The sequence below is a fragment of the Micropterus salmoides genome, unplaced genomic scaffold, assembly GCF_014851395.1.
Source record: "Micropterus salmoides isolate LMB-PRFRI ecotype aquatic unplaced genomic scaffold, ASM1485139v1 Ms_hic_scaffold_9, whole genome shotgun sequence".
NCBI classification, from domain to species: domain Eukaryota; kingdom Metazoa; phylum Chordata; class Actinopteri; order Centrarchiformes; family Centrarchidae; genus Micropterus; species Micropterus salmoides.
Genome location: NW_024044681.1, coordinates 4,804,433 through 4,824,563, shown reverse-complemented (window position 1 = coordinate 4,824,563; position 20,131 = coordinate 4,804,433). Strand labels below are relative to the sequence as shown.

The following is a 20,131-nucleotide window of genomic DNA, read 5'->3' as shown; positions in this document are numbered from 1 at the left end:
AAAGTAGTTCAAACTACCTATATAAACACTAGCTAACTGTATATAAAGTAGTTCAAACTACTATATAAACACTAGCTAATGTATATAAAGTAGTTCAAACTACGTATATAAACACTAGCTAATTGTATATAAAGTAGTTCAAACTACCTATATAAACACTAGCTAACTGTATATAAAGTAGTTCAAACTACCTATATAAACACTAGCCTAGCTAAATATATACATTAGTTCAAACTAGCTATATGAATACTAACCAAATGTATATAAAGTAGTTCAAACTACCTATATAAACACTAGCCTAGCTAAATATATACATTAGTTCAAACTAGCTATATATTAGTCTAGCTAATTGTATATAAAGTAGATCAAACTACCTGTGATGGACTGGCGACCTATCCAGGGTGTACCCCGCCTCAGCTGGGATTGGCTCCAGGCCCTGTACGCAGGATAAGCGGTTGACGATGGATGGTTGAATGGATGGTAGTTCAGACTAGCTATTTAAATACTAGCCTAGCAAACTGTTTATAAAGTAGATCAAACTACATATATAAATACTAACCAAATGTATATAAATACTAGCCTAGCAAACTGCCAACATTTCAATGTAGTTTGGAGTGAGATTCGGTATCATTTTAGGCCTTCTGTGTCATATCCCACTGCAGGGGTCGGGGTCATCACTCTTTAATATGCATGCTACATCCACATGTATGTGCAGATGAAAAGCCAAGTCAATAATCATGGTCAGATCAGTGTGATCAGGATACTTGCCAACCTTATGACATGATAGCTTTAATGTCGACCAAACCATGTATTGGGGAGTCCTACCACCAGAATATATGTCTCAAAACCAGAGACTGTATTTATTTTATTTCTCGAGAATGTTTGGAATAGGCCTATTATAGGCTAGTTTTGGGTCCTCCCCCAGCAAATGTTTAGCATTAAACACTTAATTTCCTGCATTCTGGTGAAATTTTCTGCACCAATTTCTGCCTTTTCTGCATCACATCAGGCAGCAGGTGACAATTTAAAATATAAAATACAAATTAATTTTAATTCAGTTAGAAACTCCTGGACTGAATGTTAAAAACTTTCTGCATATCCATCCCACATAATTATGTAATCTGACATCTCCAGAAAGCTTTTTATGAGAATAATGTCATCATTAAATCACAATCTTCCCGCCCTATAATCTGCTGTTCATTACTTGTTCTGCTGATATGATCCCAGACAGACACAGAACCCGTTTGGGCCTGTATGGATGAGACCTGCGCAAAACTAAACTAACTGAAAACACTTCACCATAAATCCTCACATGGTAACTGCAGCAGCTCTGTGTAGCTCACATTACCAACAGAGCAGGCTGCGCTTCAGATTATACGTTTTTATATTGCAAAACTCTCCCAGCTACGTTACGCAATCACAAACTGTCTGCAACTCACTGCGCGAGAGCGGCTTCGCTTGATTCCTGTCACAGCTTCCGCCGGTGTCGCATCAGCTGGGTGGAGTATAATCAAAGTGACAAAATTTATGTAAAAATTGACTGGCGTGCGAAAAGTGTCAATTGCGTGAGCATTGAGCGTGAGAGTTGGCAGCTCTGATTTATAGTAGTTCAAACTAACAATATATGTTAAATACTAGCCTAGCTGTATATAAAGTAGTTAAAACTAGCTGTATAAATATAGCTTACTGTATATAAATACTAACTGTATATAAATACTAGCTAACTGTATATAAAGTACTTAAACTAGCTATATCAATACTACCTTACTGTATATTCTGGTACATATCTGGTAGAAATGAGTTTCCATATAAAGATTGTTTTGTGGTGTTTTTTTTGTTGCCCAACATTATCCCACAGAGGAAGGATTAGGCGGATCACCAGTCGCTAGATATCAGTTTTAAATGCAGCCGTATCAATCTCACTATTTAAAGTCTAGAAGAAAAAGAAATACAAAGAAGAGAATCAGCTGCCACACTCTGAATTTCAACACGTCTTTAATGTTTAACACAATCTTTTAGACTTGAAACACCACAGGATGCAGCTCACACAGAGTTTGGGTAGAACAGGTCCTGTCATGTGACACAGTCAGATCAGCTGGAGACTCACCTGGCTGCTGTTGAACAGGTGAGACTGCTGGCAGTGTTCCTGCGTCACTGATTTGACATTAAAATTACTTTTCCTCCAGACTCTGTTTCCTCGAAGCAGCTTCACTGAGTTACCTGCATCACACCTGGACTGATGTGAACTCACCTGGTCTGGGCTTCAGTGAAGCTGCATTTCGGAACAAAGTCCAGAAAGGAACAACAGGAATGTGGTTCGACTCAGACCAGTACCTGTATGGAAGTTCATTCATGACAAAACTATCGAGTCAAACTATGTGATAATTAAAACCTGAAAACACACACACCTCTTGGTAAGAACAGAACAAGTTGTCACCTGTTTTAAATTTTCCAAATACAGACTGCAGTATAATAGTGATACTGATCCAGATGTTGTCATGTTCCCGGAAACATTGGATTTTTATTCTTATGTGCAAAGAATAACTAGTGCACATGTTAGTATCTTGTTCCCACAAGTTATCGTGTGTGCAAAGTTAATTTATTGTTTAACAAGTTACTATATTGTTTGCACAAGAATATCACTTCTGTGCACACATTGGTATCTTGTATGAACATGACAAGATCCACAGTTATTATCTTGTATCTTGTTTGACAAGTAAATAAATGTTGTGCACGTGAGCTAGAATCTTGTTCAAAAGTGAAAACTTGGGAGAGAGTTGATACGTTATGGGCATAGGTGGATTTCTTGTTTGCACAAGTTCTGGTTTCGACAAGTGAATATCTTGTGCACAAGATTAAAGGAACGTAGGGTTTCCGTACATGTTGGTACCAGGTGAGTTTTGTCATGAGTAAATATCCACAGTGCGACTGGTCGTCTGCTGGATTCTCACTGAGGATCACAGATCTAGAAAACACAGAATCTCTGAAACGATAGAAAACATTGAAGGAAACATTCAGAAGTTTGTGAAACCTGCAGAGCAGCAGCTTGAATCCCGAGCTTGATACGAGATTAATCTTTTTCAATCACGACACCTGCAGGGTAAAATTTTTTGTGTTTTGTGTGTGATCCAAGGAGTTTCGACACGCCTCAAGTCGTTGAATTAGCACCAAGTGATCCTGTGGCGTGGCCAGGTCCTACAGCTTGACTGACAGGTGCTACGTCCAATCAGAAAGTCTCCAGCCGGTGAAGCGTTCTGCGGTTGGTTTCTAGTCCATGAGGGATGTGTTGGCACTGTTGCCGGGCAGATCTTTGAGTCCGTTCAGCAGAGCAATCACAGATAAAATATTTTCTATATATTTTGTTTTCTATTCAACATCATATCCACTTTTAACTGTAACCATCTTTATTCAGATTAAAAAATATCTTTTGGAAATGCAAAAGAAAAAAACATGATGTTTCATATGTACCTCTTCTACAGAGTTTGGATGATGGTTTTATGGCACTGTGACATTAATCACTCTTTGCTCACTCTTAACTTGATGTGGAACAACTCTTTACTTTTTTAAAACTTTGTTTTTTAACATCTTTTAGCAGCATGCTAATAAACATTAACTGGGACATCACGAGTAGCTAAAGCCTCAAACTTAGTCAAACATGCTGTAGAAGAGCTTTGAGCAGAGGCGAACAAACCCTCCTGTGCGCCGTGGAACCAGATTTTACGAGCGACCGACTTCTTCACAACATTACAGAGGAAACAGCCAACCGGCAGAGAGGGGAACCAGTCATTCAGCTGCACAACCAGCACATGAAGTTAAAGGCTGGTTCCCCACACCTGAAGAGGACCTAATGGGACGAAGTCCACGAGTGCCAAGGTCTCTCCAAATCTACAATTCAAGTCTGGGACTTCCAGTGTCTTTCTGGGGTACAGACTTCACTCGTAGTTCCTACTACTACTACTACTAATAATCACTGTTATCAACTTTATCATAATATTTTAATTATTACATTATAATCTGCAAAATTAGACAAAAAATTAAAATTTTCATCCAATTTCACAAAAAGAAAGTGAACCACCTGTCTCAGCTGCTGCTTCTAGCTTTAGTCTCTGGTTGTGATGAATGACTGGTTTCCCGTCTCTGCCCTAATACAGAAACACTTTTACCCACCTGTCACGTAATAAACTCATCTATAGCATTCCGCCCACAAACTGATGGATGCAACAAATCAGCGATAAAAAACGTTATATCAAAGCGATGCATTAGCGTAAGTTTTTTTTCATTGCCACCGATACATGAACACACAAGCGAGCAGCTACGCTAAGCAACGTCTCCACGGAGAAACTAGTGCCGGCTCAAAATCTACAGCGAGCTGAAACACAAGAGGAATATAACCACAGGACAGTAGTTTGGTCTTTTTTGATCAAAATAAATGATTTAAAGTATACTTTCATATATAAGCAATAAAAATAAGCAACATCTCAATACTCCAATAATAACTCTTACACTGATATTGTGCTCATTGGTATTCTATCTCTTTACAGATATTTATATTCATTCTTATAGATATTTATATATATACTCTTTTTTCCTGTTTTGCGTTCCCTTGCCGTAGGAACTGTTTGCCACCTCCAGTTGTCGACAGTGCAAAGACCTCATTGATATGGTTCATGAACGGAGACCTGATGCCCGTGGCTGATGGGAGTGTGAAAGGCAATAAGTGGTCAATGAGGAGATGGTATGAGGCTGACGGTTAGCACCACAGAAGGTCCAGAGGACAATCCACTTCAGAAGGTCAGGAGGGACGATCGACTCCAGAAGGTCAGGAGGGACCATCCGCTTGGAAGGTCAGGAGGAATGATCCTGTCCAGAAGATGGAGAGAGAACATCCACTCCTGGAAGAACAGGAGGGCTTAGGGTTACTCCATATGGTCGGGAAGGACATTCCAGTCCAGATGATCAGGTGGGGAGGATCCATGATGATCATTGGCCGATCCACTTCAGGAAGCACTTCAATGGAAACAGAGTTTAGAGTCAAACTCTCGTCCAATAAACACTGAGCTGATGGATGACGGATAGACAGACGGGACCCTGTAAAATACCGGAGGTCTTCCAGTCAGGAGACACTGTTTTTTTTTTCCCCAGATGTGGATCGTGGTCCAGAGTTAGTTTGGATTTAGCGGCACAGATGTAGATTAGCTCGAGTCCAGAGTGTAGATCAGTCAGTGTTATGGTTTTAATCCAGTCCCTAAAGGTTCTGAGTGGTTTAAAACAATAACGGTTGAAACCAGTTGAGTTCTGATCCAAACAGATCCAGACCAGTCTAAGGGTAGCTGGTCACTGCAGCCTGCTTCTGGGCTAGACGTCGCAGTTCCTCTCTGATAGCCTTTATAAGAGAGGCAGAGGTGTGGGCAGAGGGTGAGGCGTCCTCCGGCGGGTACTCTGGAGTTGGTGAGGTCAGGAGAAGAGGCGGTGCTGATGGGTCCCGCAATGAGGAGCTGGGCATCTGGAAAACAGAGGAAGATGAGAACTCAGGAAACGACAGCACCTGTAGAGAGAAGGGAGAGAGGGTGAGGAGAGTGAGGGATAGACAGAAATAAATCCAGATAAAAGACAGGAAAAGAAACTGCAACGAAATTAAAGTCAGTTATTTGTTCTTGTTTAACAACCACCATCCTTGGCGCATTCCTAACTTAGGTTTGTGAAAGACACTTCATGATCCAAACACGCCAATCGTTAGTCATTTCAGTATTTTTTCCACTTCGATTCTGACTGAAGAAAATTGAGTCTGATTTTCCACCTGAGAATTAGCAGGGTCTTGAGGCAAGAACTGGTCTTGACCTGTCTCGACTGATTTAGACTGTTCTAGTTCTTGAGCAGCAGTGGTCTCAAACAGTCAGTACTGGTACAGACTCTTCTAGACTGGAGTGGTCTGGTCAGGACTGGTCTAAACATTTTGGTTAGCACTGGTCTAGTCAGGACTGTGGACCCACCACCTGCTTTGCAAGCTGCGTGACAGGCAAAGCATGCTGACCCCTGGCATTGCAGGTCAATGTGGAATTGAACCTCTTTGGTGGGGAAGGATCAAGAGCTGGAGTGGGATGTGCAGCGGTACCAACTAGATGTACTGTAGTTGGGTACACCTCACGCAGGTCTCGCTCCAGGAGAGGGTCTGGATTCTCTCTGTCTCTGAGGGGAATGTTCTGACTGCTGTGTGGCCATTAGGAACACCATGTTAAAGCATAAGGTCGTTCGTGAGTGTACTTGGTACCAGAACACCTTAGGCAAAGATCAATAATAGACTTTGCGGTCATATCATCAGACCTGGGGCCATATGTCTCGGACACTCGGGTAAAGAGAGGAGAGAGTTAACTGATCACCACCTGGTGGTGAGTTGGATCAGATGGCGAGAGAGGCTGCCGAACAGACCCGGTAAACCTAAATGTATAGTGAGGGTGCACTGGGAATGTTTGGTGGAGGCCCCTGTTCATGGGATTTTCAACTCCCACCACTGGAAGAATTGAAAAGAGGTTGCAGACATGGCTTAAGTGGGCCATGTTCAAAGCCTCCATTGTAGAGGCGGCTGGCAGGAGCTGTGGTCAGAAGGTCATTGGTGCTTCTGTGTTTGGGGAGACTATGGAGATGGACTTTCAGTTGGCCTCAAGAAAGTTCTGGCAAAGAGTTCAGTGGCTCAGTCTGTGCTCAGCCGGGGGTGGGGATGGGGGGGGTGACTGCTAACCCAGACTGGGGATATTGTCTGAAGACTATCTATGTTCTAACCCTCACCTATGATCATGAGCTGTAGGTAGTGACCGAAAGAACAGTGAACTCACACTCTCTCTGCTGGCTCCTGGTCTAGACAGATCCTGGTCTGAGTGCTGCTGGTTCCAGCTGGAGCCAGTGGGACCAGACATGCTGCGACCCACCCCAGGGTACACACCAATCTGACTGGACAAACCCACCTGGGTTAAGTGGTGGAGTTGCGCACCTGGAGATAAAAAAATCAATCAGCAAATGTAACAGATTTTCAGCCCCCATCTGGAGGACTAGGTTTCAGATGTGTGTAGGAGGGGGGTCAGGCTGAGTATGGGTATTTCATTACTCTTTAATGACAGCAGGGTACCAACAAAAACTACTGATATCACAAATATGGTGACTTTACCAAAATGCTACATATGTGGAATCATGTTTGAATCAATAATGCATCCAGATGACCTTACCTGTGCTGCCCCCTACAGGTCGCGGTCTAGATGAGGAGGGGGGGTCCTCATACTGCCCCCTGCTGGAGTAAACAGACTCCTGCAGCTGGTCCCCAGTAGACACATACCCTCCTGAGCTCAGGCCCTGCCTGGATAAAACACAGTAGAGAATCAGCACATGTTCAGGTCCAGCCCACAGACCTGGACCTAGTTTTAAGTGTACTGACCTCTGCAGCAGGCCCTGCACTGAGGTGGGAGACATTCCCAGCTCTGCGTATCTCTGCAGAAACAGGGAGAGAAGAAGAAAATGAAAACTGAACATGAGGTCATGACAGAAGGAAAATGGCCTCAGCTGCAGGACGACACACTCACTGCAGAAAAGGGGCTGTGAGAGGGGGCTGCTGGGTAAGAGCCCCACTGCCTGCCAGCGGGGCAGGCCTGGGGGGAGGGGCTGGGCAGGGCAGGGCTTACCCCGCTCACCCCGGCGCTGCCCTGCGAGGAGGGCGACACCAGGGCAAAGGCGTCATCCAGGAGGGAGTGCATCTGCTGCCGCGCCTCCTCGATAGAGGGCTGGGGGGGCATGTAGGGTGGTGGGGCCGGGGCAGGATCAAACACCTCGTCGGTAGGAGAGGGGCTGCCATGGTCTGGGGGCAGGTCAGGGTCCGACTACATAAGAGAGGAAAGAGAGAATACCAAGTAGATGTTAAGTATGGCCCAGATCTAATATTACTATCAATACAGTTATTCTAGGTCACGAATGTTCACTTTTATGCTGATGATACGTCAGTGTTTCCCATTAAAGGCAGAGACTACGGCGGCATGCCACAGTCTAATTTTTTCCTATCTAGGACATCTCAGACTCAGCTTGTCAGCCTCAGCTGACATTGAACCACAATTCCCTTGACCCCCAATCTACAGTGACGAATTAAATACCAAAGCTTCACCAGAATAAAATGCTCCCCGTAGATCCTGAGCACCACCAAAAGGACAGACCTGTACTGCTAATTGGTTAAACACACTGAATATACATGTCTCACCATGTAGGCCACGTTGTTGAGTCCTGGGTATTTCCTGTAGGTGGCGCTCTGATCGGTGAGCAGCCTGTCTCTGTCTGTATCGGGAAGACTTCCAGGTCCTGGCTGAGCCCGCCGACCCCGAGGAGAGTGCCTCCCCCTGGAAGGACAAACATGCAGACCATATGGAAAGTATGGTAAATCTGGTCTTGCAAAGTCTTTTCAGATATCAATCGTCATAATGACAAAGCCCAGGCTCACATTGAGACAGTTTTATTGTTTTACTAAAATAAGAAAGTAGTTTTTCCTTTACCGTCCCTGGTTTATAAAATAATATAGAAAATAATAAAAGCTATATGACATAATTTCATTCTACAGTTACATGAAGACCATCAGCTCAAGTCTGACCTCCTCCTGGAGTCGCTGGGGGTGGGGGGTGAGTTGGTGTCGGCCTGAAGGATGCAGTCCATGTGGTCATGGGCGGAGCTATAGAGACGCTGCGCCACGTCGCCCTGCACCGGTCCGTCTCCGAATGCGTCCATGATGTCGTCCATGGAGGGAAACTCACACTGACCCCGCCTCTTAGCACGCTGACGAAGTTTGTTCCGGTGATGCTCGATCTCCGACTTGTGTCTCAGCGCCACCTGCAAGAGTACAGGTGGACAGAGGAGGGTCGATGATGTCAGACAAGGTTAAAATGTCCTAACGGCGAGCAGTGAGAGTGTGAGCGTCTCACCTCTGTGTTGACCTTCTCGGTGAGGGTTGGGCTCATCTGGGACTGGGCGTGCGGCGGGCTCGGCCGCGGCTGCATGGCGATCAGCTGCACCTTGTTGGCCTGGCGACGCGTGCCATCAGAAGAGCCGCGAGACAAGCGGTCGACGTGGTCGAAGATGGAGGATGAGGACAGAAGCTCGTCTGGACCGCTGCCTGATGGAGCGAATGGACGAAGAAAGGTCAAAGGTCAGAAAAGAAGATGATTGTAATTCACTTCGGTTCACTTCCACGGTATGGATCCGTGTGGGAAACATTCAGTAACCATGGCAACAGGTTAAAGCAACCACAGTGGCAGAAAGAAGGGTTAGGTTAATCTTTACTCCACATTGGAGAGGAGGTCACGTGACTCAGGTCTGTTTGGCGATAATTCTGTCATCCTGATTTTCCATCCTGTAATTTTACTCCGTTGGTCTATTCTGCGATAGATAGAACGTAATATCTACTTCCTGTGTGTCCGTCCTGGAGAGCGAGCCCTCTTCTGAGGCTCTTCCTGAGCTTTCACTGAATCGACAGACAGAGAGTCAATTAATCTGACTCCACTTTCTTAGAAAAAAAGGTGAAACTAGTTCTGCATGTAAACCAGGTTCCAAACACTTGACTAGACGGCAGAAAGAGACCATAGAAATGTTACATATAAAAGTGTGATATTCCTGGAGCCCACGCCGCGTCACCTTCCCCCAAACTGACATAAAATCATGATTTCTCCAAACACAATGGAGACTAGACTTTCAGGTCGGTGTACAGGGGTCCAAAACCTGATGCAACGTGGAGCTGAAGGCGGACCGACCAGGTGGTTCAGGTAACACTGGACCTGCTGAATGTGAACCTATTTTAATTTAATTTGAACACTGAACTGGTGAGCTCATAGCGCCACCTACTGTCAGAAAGTCTGATCTGTTTTGATATAAATTTAGGCCTAAATGAATATTCAGGGGTGACATTTGTGCTATTGGAAAAATCAATTTGAAGCCCCATAATATATTAAAATGTTATCATTTATTGATTAATTAAACCTAAATTTGGGGTGAACCCCAGAATTTGTACTTGATCTGTTGAGATACTTGGAAACTATACTTGAAATGTTATTTTAAATGTGTTTAACCCCTAAAACAGAACCGAACAGAAACCCCACAATATATTCCACTACATTAATTATTACTGGACTTTACACTTTAAGGTACAAATTAAAGGCTATCTGGGATGTTATTTTGCATTTTAAGTGTTTTTTTACACAATTCCTGCAGAAAACCATTTTAAAAACCGTAGTATGTCCATCAATGTTTCCATGAATTCGTCCAGATCAGGTAAACCTGTTCAATATTTGAATACTGGAGGAGAATCCCTTAAAAATCTTGTTAATTAGCATCTGAAAATATTTCAGAGCTCTACCGTGAACCAGAATCCCTGAACCTTGAAGGCAGCGCTGGAGAACCAGCACGATGCTGAAAGTTTCCAACCAGGACCGAATGAAATGATTGGCCGTGGTCTTTACAGTCCGGATTGTTTTCCTGTTTGTGACGGATTTATTCAATTTCACTAAAATATGCTTCTGAAATAAAGCGCCTGCAAAAGAACCTTAATCTCATCAATAATGGATCCATCGTTTGGACCTCTGGCACACAGGAGTAAATTCCGCATTCATTTCAGGGATTGTTTTCTTTCTCGTTCTGCAGCTGCCACATGTTCCACTTTCCTCACATCTAGTCTCTAGCTGCAGAGCTCTGAAATGACTCAATGAATACTTTAATAATGTTTAATTACACGACTACCAGAAGCCTTTGACCCACTGTTGATATAAAATATTGATCAGGGGGAGATAACGTACCCATCTTGTTCCTCCCTTCAGTCCAGAAGCATCAAAAAGAACAGACAGAAGTTAAAAGAGCTTTCTTTCACTCATTCGTCCTCATTCATCCCTCCATCTCTCTCAGGTCTAACCTCACACACACACACACACCAATCAGACAGCTCAGATGATGATGATGATGTCACAGTGTCTGACCATTTTTGGGAGTCTTCCTATGCTGTTTGCCCTCACTGGGCGTGGCCACAGGTCGGGTGCTTTCTTCTGCTGATTCTCTGCCGCTGGATTGGTCGCTGCCTAACGAGTCGCCGTCTGACGGGCTGAGCCTGACGGACGGGAGACAGAAGTTTCATTTATTGTGTCCTGTGTCAAATATCTCATCCTTCTCTGAATACAGTTTTAGCTTCTTTCTCTTATTTTGTGGGAAATGTCGTTTAGTTCAGCTGCTCTGACGTGGTTTCACAGTGTGTCAGTAAACGAGTCCAGGTGACTTCATACATACATCACAATAGGTACGTACCTGGATTCACTTCGACAAAGTGACAACAAATGTAACTTGTTATAAAAAGAGGACAGATGAAGCTCCAAGTCACAGTTACAACTGAGCAGAGTGAATATTTGTACGTATACTGAAAAACTTTTGGATTGTCCAAACGTGACCTACCTGCCCCTGCGGCGGCTGGACCGGGCTGCCTTGGTGGATGATCCTTTAGATTTAGGGGTGTTGAGGTCTCCGCCGTCGGAGGGAGTGGCCTCTTTGACGGGGACGGGCAGCGGACCGGGCTCCTGGATCACCATGATGTCGTCTTTACTGTGCTGACCCAGGTGGAGCTTGGCGAAGTCGAAGCCTTTCACACTGGGAGCCTGAAGCTGAGAGAGGATCAGCTGTTAGTGGGAACGTTTAAGACACAAAGTGGTCATGACTTCCTGTTGACCTCTGACCTTCTGCCTCTGCTGGATGGTGTTAATGGCGTCCGGCTGGAACTCCAGCTTCTCGGAGCCACACAGCTTCCAGTAGAGGATTATGATGATGAAGACGGCCAGCAGGACCGGGACGACCACGCCGACGATCAGCCACACGCTGCTGCTCTGAGTCTCTGCTGGAGGGACAGTCAGAGTCTCCACAGCTGGAGACAGGTGGGAGACAGGTGAGAGACAGGTGGGAGACAGATGGGAGACAGGTGAGGGACAGATGGGAGACAGGTGGGAGACAGGTTAAAGACAGGTGGGAGACAGATGGGAGTCAGGTTAGAGACAGGTGAGGGACAGATGGGAGACAGGTGAGAGACAGGTGGGAGACAGGTTAGAGACAGGTGGGAGACAAATGGGAGTCAGGTTAGAGACAGGTGAGGGACAGATGGGAGACAAGTGAGAGACAGGTGGGAGACAGGTTAGAGACAGGTGAGGGACAAATGGGAGTCAGGTTAGAGACAGGTGAGGGACAGATGGGAGACAGGTGAGAGACAGGTGGGAGACAGGTTAGAGACAGGTGGGAGACAAATGGGAGTCAGGTTAGAGACAGGTGAGGGACAGATGGGAGACAAGTGAGAGACAGGTGGGAGACAGGTTAGAGACAGGTGGGAGACAAATGGGAGTCAGGTTAGAGACAGGTGGGAGTCAGGTTAGAGACAGGTTAGAGACAGGTGGGAGACAGATGGGAGTCAGGTTAGAGACAGGTGGGAGACAGGTTAGAGACAGGTGAGACACAGGTTAGAGACAGGTGAGGGACAGGTGAGGGACAGGTTAGGGAAAGGTGAGGGACAGGTTAGAGACAGGTGGGAGACAAGTGAGACAGGTGAGGGACAGGTTAGAGACAGGTGAGGGACAAATGGGAGTCAGGTTAGAGACAGGTTAGAGACAGGTGAGGGACAGGTTAGAGACAGGTGAGGGACAAATGGGAGTCAGGTTAGAGACAGGTGAGGGACAGGCAGGAGACAGTTGAGGGACAAGTTAGAGACAGGTGAGGGACAGGTTAGAGACAGGTGGGAGACAAGTGAGACAGGTTAGAGACAGGTGAGGGACAGGTGAGGGACAAGTTAGAGACAGGTGAGGGACAGGTGAGACACAGGTTAGAGACAGATGAGGGAAAGGTTAGAGACAGGCAGTAGACAGGCAGTAGACAGGTGGGACACAGGTTAGAGACAGTTGAGAGACAGGTGAGAGACAGGTTAGAGACAGGTGGGAGACAGGTTAGAGACGGGTGAGGGACAGGTGAGGGACAGGTGGTAGACAGATGGGAGACAGGTGAGACACAGGTTAGAGACAGGTGAGACACAGGTTAGGGACAGGTGAGGGACAGGTGAGACACAGATTAGAGACAGGTGGTAGACAGGTGGGAGACAAGTGAGGGACAGGTTAGAGACAGGTGAGGGAAACAGGTGGGAGACAGGTGAGGGACAGGTTAGAGACAGGTGGTAGACAGATGGGAGACAGGTTCGAGACAGGTGAGGGACAGGTTAGAGACAGGTGAGACACAGGTTAGAGACAGGTGAGGGACAGGTGGGAGACAAGTGAGGGACAGGTTAGAGACAGGTGGTAGACAGATGGGAGACAGGTGGGAGACGGGTTAGAGACAGGTGAGACACAGGTTAGAGACAGGTTAGAGAAAGGTGAGGGACAGGTTAGAGACAGGTGAGGGACAGGTGGGAGACAATTGAGGGACAGGTTAGAGACATGTAAGGGACAGGTGGGAGACAGGTGAGGGACAGGTTAGAGACAGGTGAGACACAGGTTAGAGACAGGTGAGGGACAGGTGGGAGACAAGTGAGGCACAGGTTAGAGACAGATGGGAGACAGGTGGGAGACGGGTTAGAGACAGGTTGGAGACAGGTGAGACACAGGTTAGACACAGGTTAGACACAGGTGAGGGACAGGTGAGGGACAGGTGGGAGACAATTGAGGGACAGGTTAGAGACAGGTGGGAGACAGGTGAGGGACAGGTTAGAGACAGGTGGTAGACAGATGGGAGACAGGTTAGAGACAGGTGAGGGACAGGCAGGAGACAGTTGAGGGACAAGTTAGAGACAGGTGAGACACAGGTTAGAGACAGGTGGGAGACAGATGGGAGACGGGTTAGAGACAGGTTGGAGACAGGTGAGACACAGGTGAGACACAGGTGAGGGACAGGTTAGAGACAGGTGAGAGACATGTTGGAGACATGTGAGACACAGGTCGGAGACAGGTGAGGGACAGGTTAGAGACAGGTGGTAGACAGATGGGAGACCGGTGGGAGACAGGTTAGAGACAGATGAGACACAGGTTAGAGACAGGTGAGGGACAGGTGGGAAACAGGTGATCAGCATGAAGCATCATCTCTGGAAAGAGTCGTGCTGAACTCAGTTAGTTGTGATCAGTTGGTTCACTGTGTTCTGTGTTCTGAGTAGATCCTTGACTCACGTTGGGCGAGCGGTCTCTGGACTCGGTGTCCGAGGACGATGGCGGCTCTCTGAAGGTCCAGACGGTTCAGGGTGGCCGCTGTGACCTCGGCTGGTACCCGCTCACCACCTGGACCCTCGACAAAATAAAAGACCTCCAGGGAGCGCTCCGGCCCCGAGAGCCTTGCCACCCGCACCACCTGAGACACGACGAGGGGACAAATCAGACATCATGAACAGATGATCTCAGAAACACTTTACTTTCTGTCACTCCAAAGCCATGTGTCTTATCCACTGCACACCTGTCGATGTGTATACCTGTGTGATGTGTGTGTATATCTGTCTGATGTGTGTATGCCTGTGTGATGTGTGTGTATCTGTTTGATTTGTGTATACCTGTGACATGTGTGTATACCTGTTGATGTGTGTATACCTGTGTGATGTGTGGATACTTGTCGATGTGTGTATACCTGTCTGATGTGTGTGTATATCTGTCTGATGTGTGTATGCCTGTGTGATGTGTGTGTATACCTGTCAGTGTGTGTATACCTGTCAGTGTGTGTATACCTGTGTGATGTGTGTGTATACCTGTCAGTGTGTGTATACCTGTGTGATGTGTGTGTATATCTGTCTGATGTGTGTGTATCTGTTTGATTTGTGTATACCTGTGACATGTGTGTATATCTGTGTGATGTGTGTGTATATCTGTCTGATGTGTGTATGCCTGTGTGATGTGTGTGTATATCTGTCTGATGTGTGGATACCTGTCGATGTGTGTATACCTGTTGATGTGTGTATACCGGTCTGATGTGTATATACCTGTGTGATGTGTGTGTATACCTGTGTGATGTGTGTGTATATCTGTCTGATGTGTGTATACCTGTGTGATGTGTGTGTATATCTGTCTGATGTGTGTATGCCTGTGTGATGTGTGTGTATCTGTTTGATTTGTGTATACCTGTGACATGTGTGTATACCTGTGTGATGTGTGTATACCTGTGTGATGTGTGTGTATACCTGTCTGATGCGTGTGTATACCTGTGTGATGTGTGTGTATATCTGTCTGATGTGTGTATACCTGTCGATGTGTGTATACCTGTTGATGTGTGTATACCGGTCTGATGTGTATATACCTGTGTGATGTGTGTGTATACCTGTGTGATGTGTGTGTATATCTGTCTGATGTGTGTATACCTGTCGATGTGTGTATACCTGTTGATGTGTGTATACCGGTCTGATGTGTATATACCTGTGTGATGTGTGTGTATACCTGTGTGATGTGTGTGTATACCTGTGTGATGTGTGTGTATACCTGTCTGATGTGTGTGTATACCTGCAGACTGTTGTTGCCCACAGCTGTTGCTCTCCTCCAGCGCCTCCTGCTGGACCCCTGCAGTCCCTCCTCCAACAGCAGAGCCAGACGTCTCTCCAGACGAGCTTTAAAGCTTCTCTCAGCCACCAGCTGCTCCTGAACTCCCAACAGCACTGATAAAGGTACAGGTACAGGTACAGGTGAGTCTCAAACTAACGGTATTCAACACTATGATCTAGTATGCATTGGGAACTATTTTCCACCTTAGGACACCTCCCATCTATCTTTACACCAAGTCAGTTTTAATATCACAAGTCACATTTTACAGTCTGTCCAACATACATCACCCTCCATCCTCAGACCCTCAATTCAGATCTGGAAAACTCTTTAATGGGTAACAATGTTAGAAAGATCAGGAAGAGCAACAGAGGAGAGAGAGGGAGAGAGTGGGGGGCATGCACCGAGGTGAGTTCTCACCTGTACGGACCCAGGTGGAGCGCAGGTGGTGAGACGTGTTCAGCTCAGGGTAGTGGAAAGCTGTGGTACACAAACATACATTAACACACATTTAACGGTTTTAACTCAGTCAAGGCCAGTTTATACTTCGGCGTGTCTGCGGAACAGTGAAATTACTAAAATGCAGAAACAAGAGAAGGCGTCGGTGGAGATGGTATGTACGACATTTGAACCGGCAGAGACAGAAGGACAAGCTGGAAATGCGTAGGAGGAAATGATGCAACCAAGCCGCCCAATCACAGCTCTTGTGGTCTGCGTCGTCACGACATGTAGGTACAGTTTTGGGGAGGTGCGTCAGGCTTCGGTGTAGATTTGGCGCAGAAGAATAAACTGGCCTTAATACAGCTAATTTTTGTGTGAAACGTTAAAAGCAGTTAAGCAGTTATGACATGTTTGTATGTCAACCACGTATTTATATATTTAACAAACATGTTACTGACAGTAAAATGAGTTTGTTTTAACACGTGCAAACTCCATGTGAGTGAGTCTCGTACGTTCTGCGACCTGCAGGGCAGGAAATCCCACATAGAAGCTGAACTCGACCAGGTTGAGCTTCCTCAGGTGTTCGCTGACCTCTGACCCCGGCAGGTAGTCCCGTCCATCTCGCACCGCAAAGGTGATGTCGACGGAAACCTTTTGCTCACCTGCCGACCGGATCACGCCCATGGTGATGTTCAGGAGCTGGAGAAGACACAGATAAACAGCGGCCATTCATTCTGAAGCTGGGTGACTATTTATAAAGTTAATCGTTATCGTTACATTCGAATACAAAAGCCTCTAAATCTAAAGTGTGTAAAGTCTATATACTTTCAGCTCTAGCAACAATTTTAATAATTCTAATTATTAGACAATTAAGTGATGAAAAGGTCATAGAGAAAATATTTATTAGTTGCAGGTATGACAGACTCAGACTCACCTGTACGGTGACGTTTCCTGCCTCGTGTGATTGTCTCCGCGTCTCGGCGTACGCCATCATCAGCCCTCTCTCAATCCTTTCGCTGAAGTTACAGACTCTGACGTCGACGTGGGCGGGGACAAACTGCAGCACAGTGTGGACCTGGTACCTGAGGTCAGGTACGGTGTAGAGTGGTGACACGCTGGGGATGGGGCCGGAGCCGCGTGGTGGTTGGCGGAGGGCGTTGATGACGGACATGGCGGTGAAGATCAACGGTCCTGACACGACACGGAAGGCAAAACTGGACGGAGTTCTCAGGAACTGATGTAGAAGCAGAGACGTGACAGTAAAGGTTACTAGAGTAAACTACAGTTAAGCTGAAATAAAGTCAGTGTTCTGATCTCTTTCTGTACTACAGGAGGAGGAAACGTTAGAAACTCAGGGATGAGTCTGCAGTGTGAGAGCAGGTCTACGCTGCTGGTTGTGCTGGATGAGGTTTGTACCTGAAGCTCCACTGAGCGGTTGAACTCTCTCTTCAGAAGATCTCTGACTTGAGTGAAACCTGCCGATGAACCTTTGGAACTGACTGCAGGACAGAAAGACACTGATCAGCTGATGGTGACACGGCAGTACGTGGTGCTACAATCACCTGACGGTCGGTGGTCTTACCTACTCTGACCAGGTACATCTCTGGCTTGGTTACGTTACACAGGTACTGTCTGGTGGGCGGGGTCTGACCCACCCTGGGTGTAGTGACTGGGGGGGCTCTGGTCAGGCTGATGGCTGTGATCTGGGTGGTGGTGGTGATGCCAGAGGTGGTGGTTGTCACCTTGGTCGTGGTGGTGGTGATCCTAGTGGGTGGAGGCTTCACTGGCTTCTCTATGACCACGGGAGGCCTTTCTGGTCTGTCGGGGCGAGTGGGCGGACCCAGCGGGGGAGGGGGAGGCACCCGGCCAGTGGTGTTGGAAGGGGGACGAAGAGGGTGTCTGCCCGGGACTGCGGCGTGGTCTTTAGGTTTTTGAGGAGAGGGGGTGGAAGGAGTTTTGATGATGGTTGACTTATCCTCACCTGTGACAGAAGGTGAAAGGGTGAGGGGAGGGGTGGGCCCCGCCGGTGGAGGCTTGGGCTCCTGTCCTGGAGGAGGGCCGGAGCTCGGGGATGGAGACGGAGGGGAACGGTGGGTCAGGGTTGTTGTGGGACTGATGTAAGGTTTAGAGTCGGTCGGGTTGACCCGGTCCTGGGCTCTTTCCCTCGCCCTCTCTCTCTCCCTCTCCAGCAGATTGGTGTAGTACTCCAGACTGTTCATGTCCGGTAGCAGCAGCTCAGTTGGCTCCAGAGGCATCATGTCTTCTAGGTCGTAGTCCTCGTCCCAGGCGGGGAAGGCGTCTGGATGGGTGGGGCGAGTGTGCAGGGGGATGCTGGGGGTGGAGGAGGAGGGTGAGAGAGATAGGCGGGAGGAGAGGGGGAGGGTGGGACGGGCAGGGAAGGCAGTGTCATAGGAGACCCAGTCCTCCCCAGGGTCCTCGTCGTACGGGTGGTTGGGCAGTGGTGTGGCTAAGGCCAGCTCCTCACCATCAGGTACCATGAAGGACAGAGTCTCCAGGTAGTCTCCGGAGCCCCAGGCCTCCTCCAGGGAGGGGCCCTGCTCCCAGGGAGGAGGAGGGGTGAGTGTAGGCTGGGTGTGTGGGGGGAGGGGTGGGGGGAGACTAGGCGACAGGAGGTCTGGAGGTCTCAGCAGGAGGTGGATCCCCTGAGCACCAGAGTCTGATTCCTCCGCAGAGCCTGCTCCACCACTGTTACTATTGTAACCAGAGTCTGAGGGTGGGTTGGGGGCCAGGGGTCTGAGAGGGAAGAAAGAGGGTGATGATGGTGATGAAGGACGGGATGTAGACTCTTCCGTACTGTTGTAGTCCAGCACACCTGGGAGACAAAGAGAGAGAATAAATATCCCCGACCAACCAGTGGACCATGAACAAACCAGAGCATCCTGACCAACCAGAAGACCCTGACCAACCAGAGGACCCTGAAAAACCAGAGGACCTGGACCAAACCAGAGCACACTGACCAAAACAGAAGACCCTGACCAACCAGGAGACCCTGAACAACCAGAGGACCCTGACCAAAATAGAAGACCCTGACCAAAATAGAAGACCCTGAACAACCAGAATACACTGACCAATCAGACGTCCCTTAGCAAATCAGAGGTCTTTGACCAACCAGAGGACCCTGACCAATACTGAGGGGTTTCACCAACGTTGAGGGCCTGACCAAACCTAAAGACCCTGACCAAACCAGAGGGGCCTGACCAAAACAGAGGACCCAGACCAAACCAGAGGGGCTTGACCAACCAGAGGACCTAGACCAAACCAGAGGGGGCCGACCAACCAGAGGACCCAGACCAAACCAGAGGGGGCCGACCAACCAGAGGACCCTGACCAAACCAGAGGGGGCCGACCAACCAGAGGACCCAGACCAAACCAGAGGACCCTGACCAATGCTGAGGGGCCTGACCAAACCTAAAGACCCTGACCAAACCAGAGGGGCCTGACCAAAACAGAGGACCCAGACCAAACCAGAGGGGGCCGACCAAACCAGAGGACCCTGACCAATGCTGAGGGGCCTGACCAAACCTAAAGACCCTGACCAAACCAGAGGGGCCTGACCAAAACAGAGGACCCAGACCAAACCAGAGGGGCTTGACCAACCAGAGGACCCAGACCAAACCAGAGGGACCTGACCAACCAGAGGACCCTGTCTAACCCAGAGGACCCTGACCAAACCTGAGGAACCTGACCAATAATGAGTGGCTTGACCCACACTGAGGGGCCTGTCCGACCAAACCAGGGGACCCTGACCAATGCTGAGGGGCCTGACCAAACCTAAAGACCCTGACCAAACCAGAGGGGCCTGACCAAAACAGAGGACCCAGACCAAACCAGAGGGGGCCGACCAAACCAGAGGACCCTGACCAATGCTGAGGGGCCTGACCAAACCTAAAGACCCTGACCAAACCAGAGGGGCCTGACCAAAACAGAGGACCCAGACCAAACCAGAGGGGCTTGACCACCCAGAGGACCCAGACCAAACCAGAGGGACCTGACCAACCAGAGGACCCTGTCTAACCCAGAGGACCCTGACCAAACCTGAGGAACCTGACCAATAATGAGTGGCTTGACCCACACTGAGGGGCCTGTCCGACCAAACCAGGGGACCCTGACCAACCAGAGGACCCTGTCTAACCCAGAGG

The 20,131-nt window shown here is 47.8% G+C and overlaps 1 protein-coding gene across 2 annotated transcripts in view; it reads right to left on the bottom strand.

Moving 5' to 3' along the window:
• Positions 1–3,386: 3,386 nt before the first annotated feature.
• LOC119895510 (UPF0606 protein KIAA1549-like) overlaps positions 3,387–20,131 on the bottom strand; it is a 252,782-nt gene continuing 236,037 nt past the window's right edge. The window contains exons 3-21 of one of the 2 annotated variants that reach the window (XM_038708673.1): positions 17,554–18,804; positions 17,388–17,470; positions 16,906–17,205; positions 16,484–16,670; positions 15,951–16,010; positions 15,495–15,646; positions 14,184–14,361; positions 11,730–11,914; positions 11,452–11,657; positions 10,986–11,113; positions 10,809–10,823; positions 8,946–9,136; positions 8,618–8,853; positions 8,234–8,369; positions 7,569–7,862; positions 7,424–7,476; positions 7,218–7,345; positions 6,831–6,985; positions 3,387–5,545 (exon numbers count right to left, since the gene is read on the bottom strand). In XM_038708673.1, the coding sequence (XP_038564601.1) occupies positions 5,321–5,545; positions 6,831–6,985; positions 7,218–7,345; positions 7,424–7,476; positions 7,569–7,862; positions 8,234–8,369; positions 8,618–8,853; positions 8,946–9,136; positions 10,809–10,823; positions 10,986–11,113; positions 11,452–11,657; positions 11,730–11,914; positions 14,184–14,361; positions 15,495–15,646; positions 15,951–16,010; positions 16,484–16,670; positions 16,906–17,205; positions 17,388–17,470; positions 17,554–18,804 (4,163 nt within the window). In that variant the 3' untranslated portion in view covers positions 3,387–5,320. The remainder of the gene's footprint in view (positions 5,546–6,830; positions 6,986–7,217; positions 7,346–7,423; positions 7,477–7,568; positions 7,863–8,233; positions 8,370–8,617; positions 8,854–8,945; positions 9,137–10,808; positions 10,824–10,985; positions 11,114–11,451; positions 11,658–11,729; positions 11,915–14,183; positions 14,362–15,494; positions 15,647–15,950; positions 16,011–16,483; positions 16,671–16,905; positions 17,206–17,387; positions 17,471–17,553; positions 18,805–20,131) is intronic. The other variant, XM_038708674.1, reaches the window with a different exon arrangement.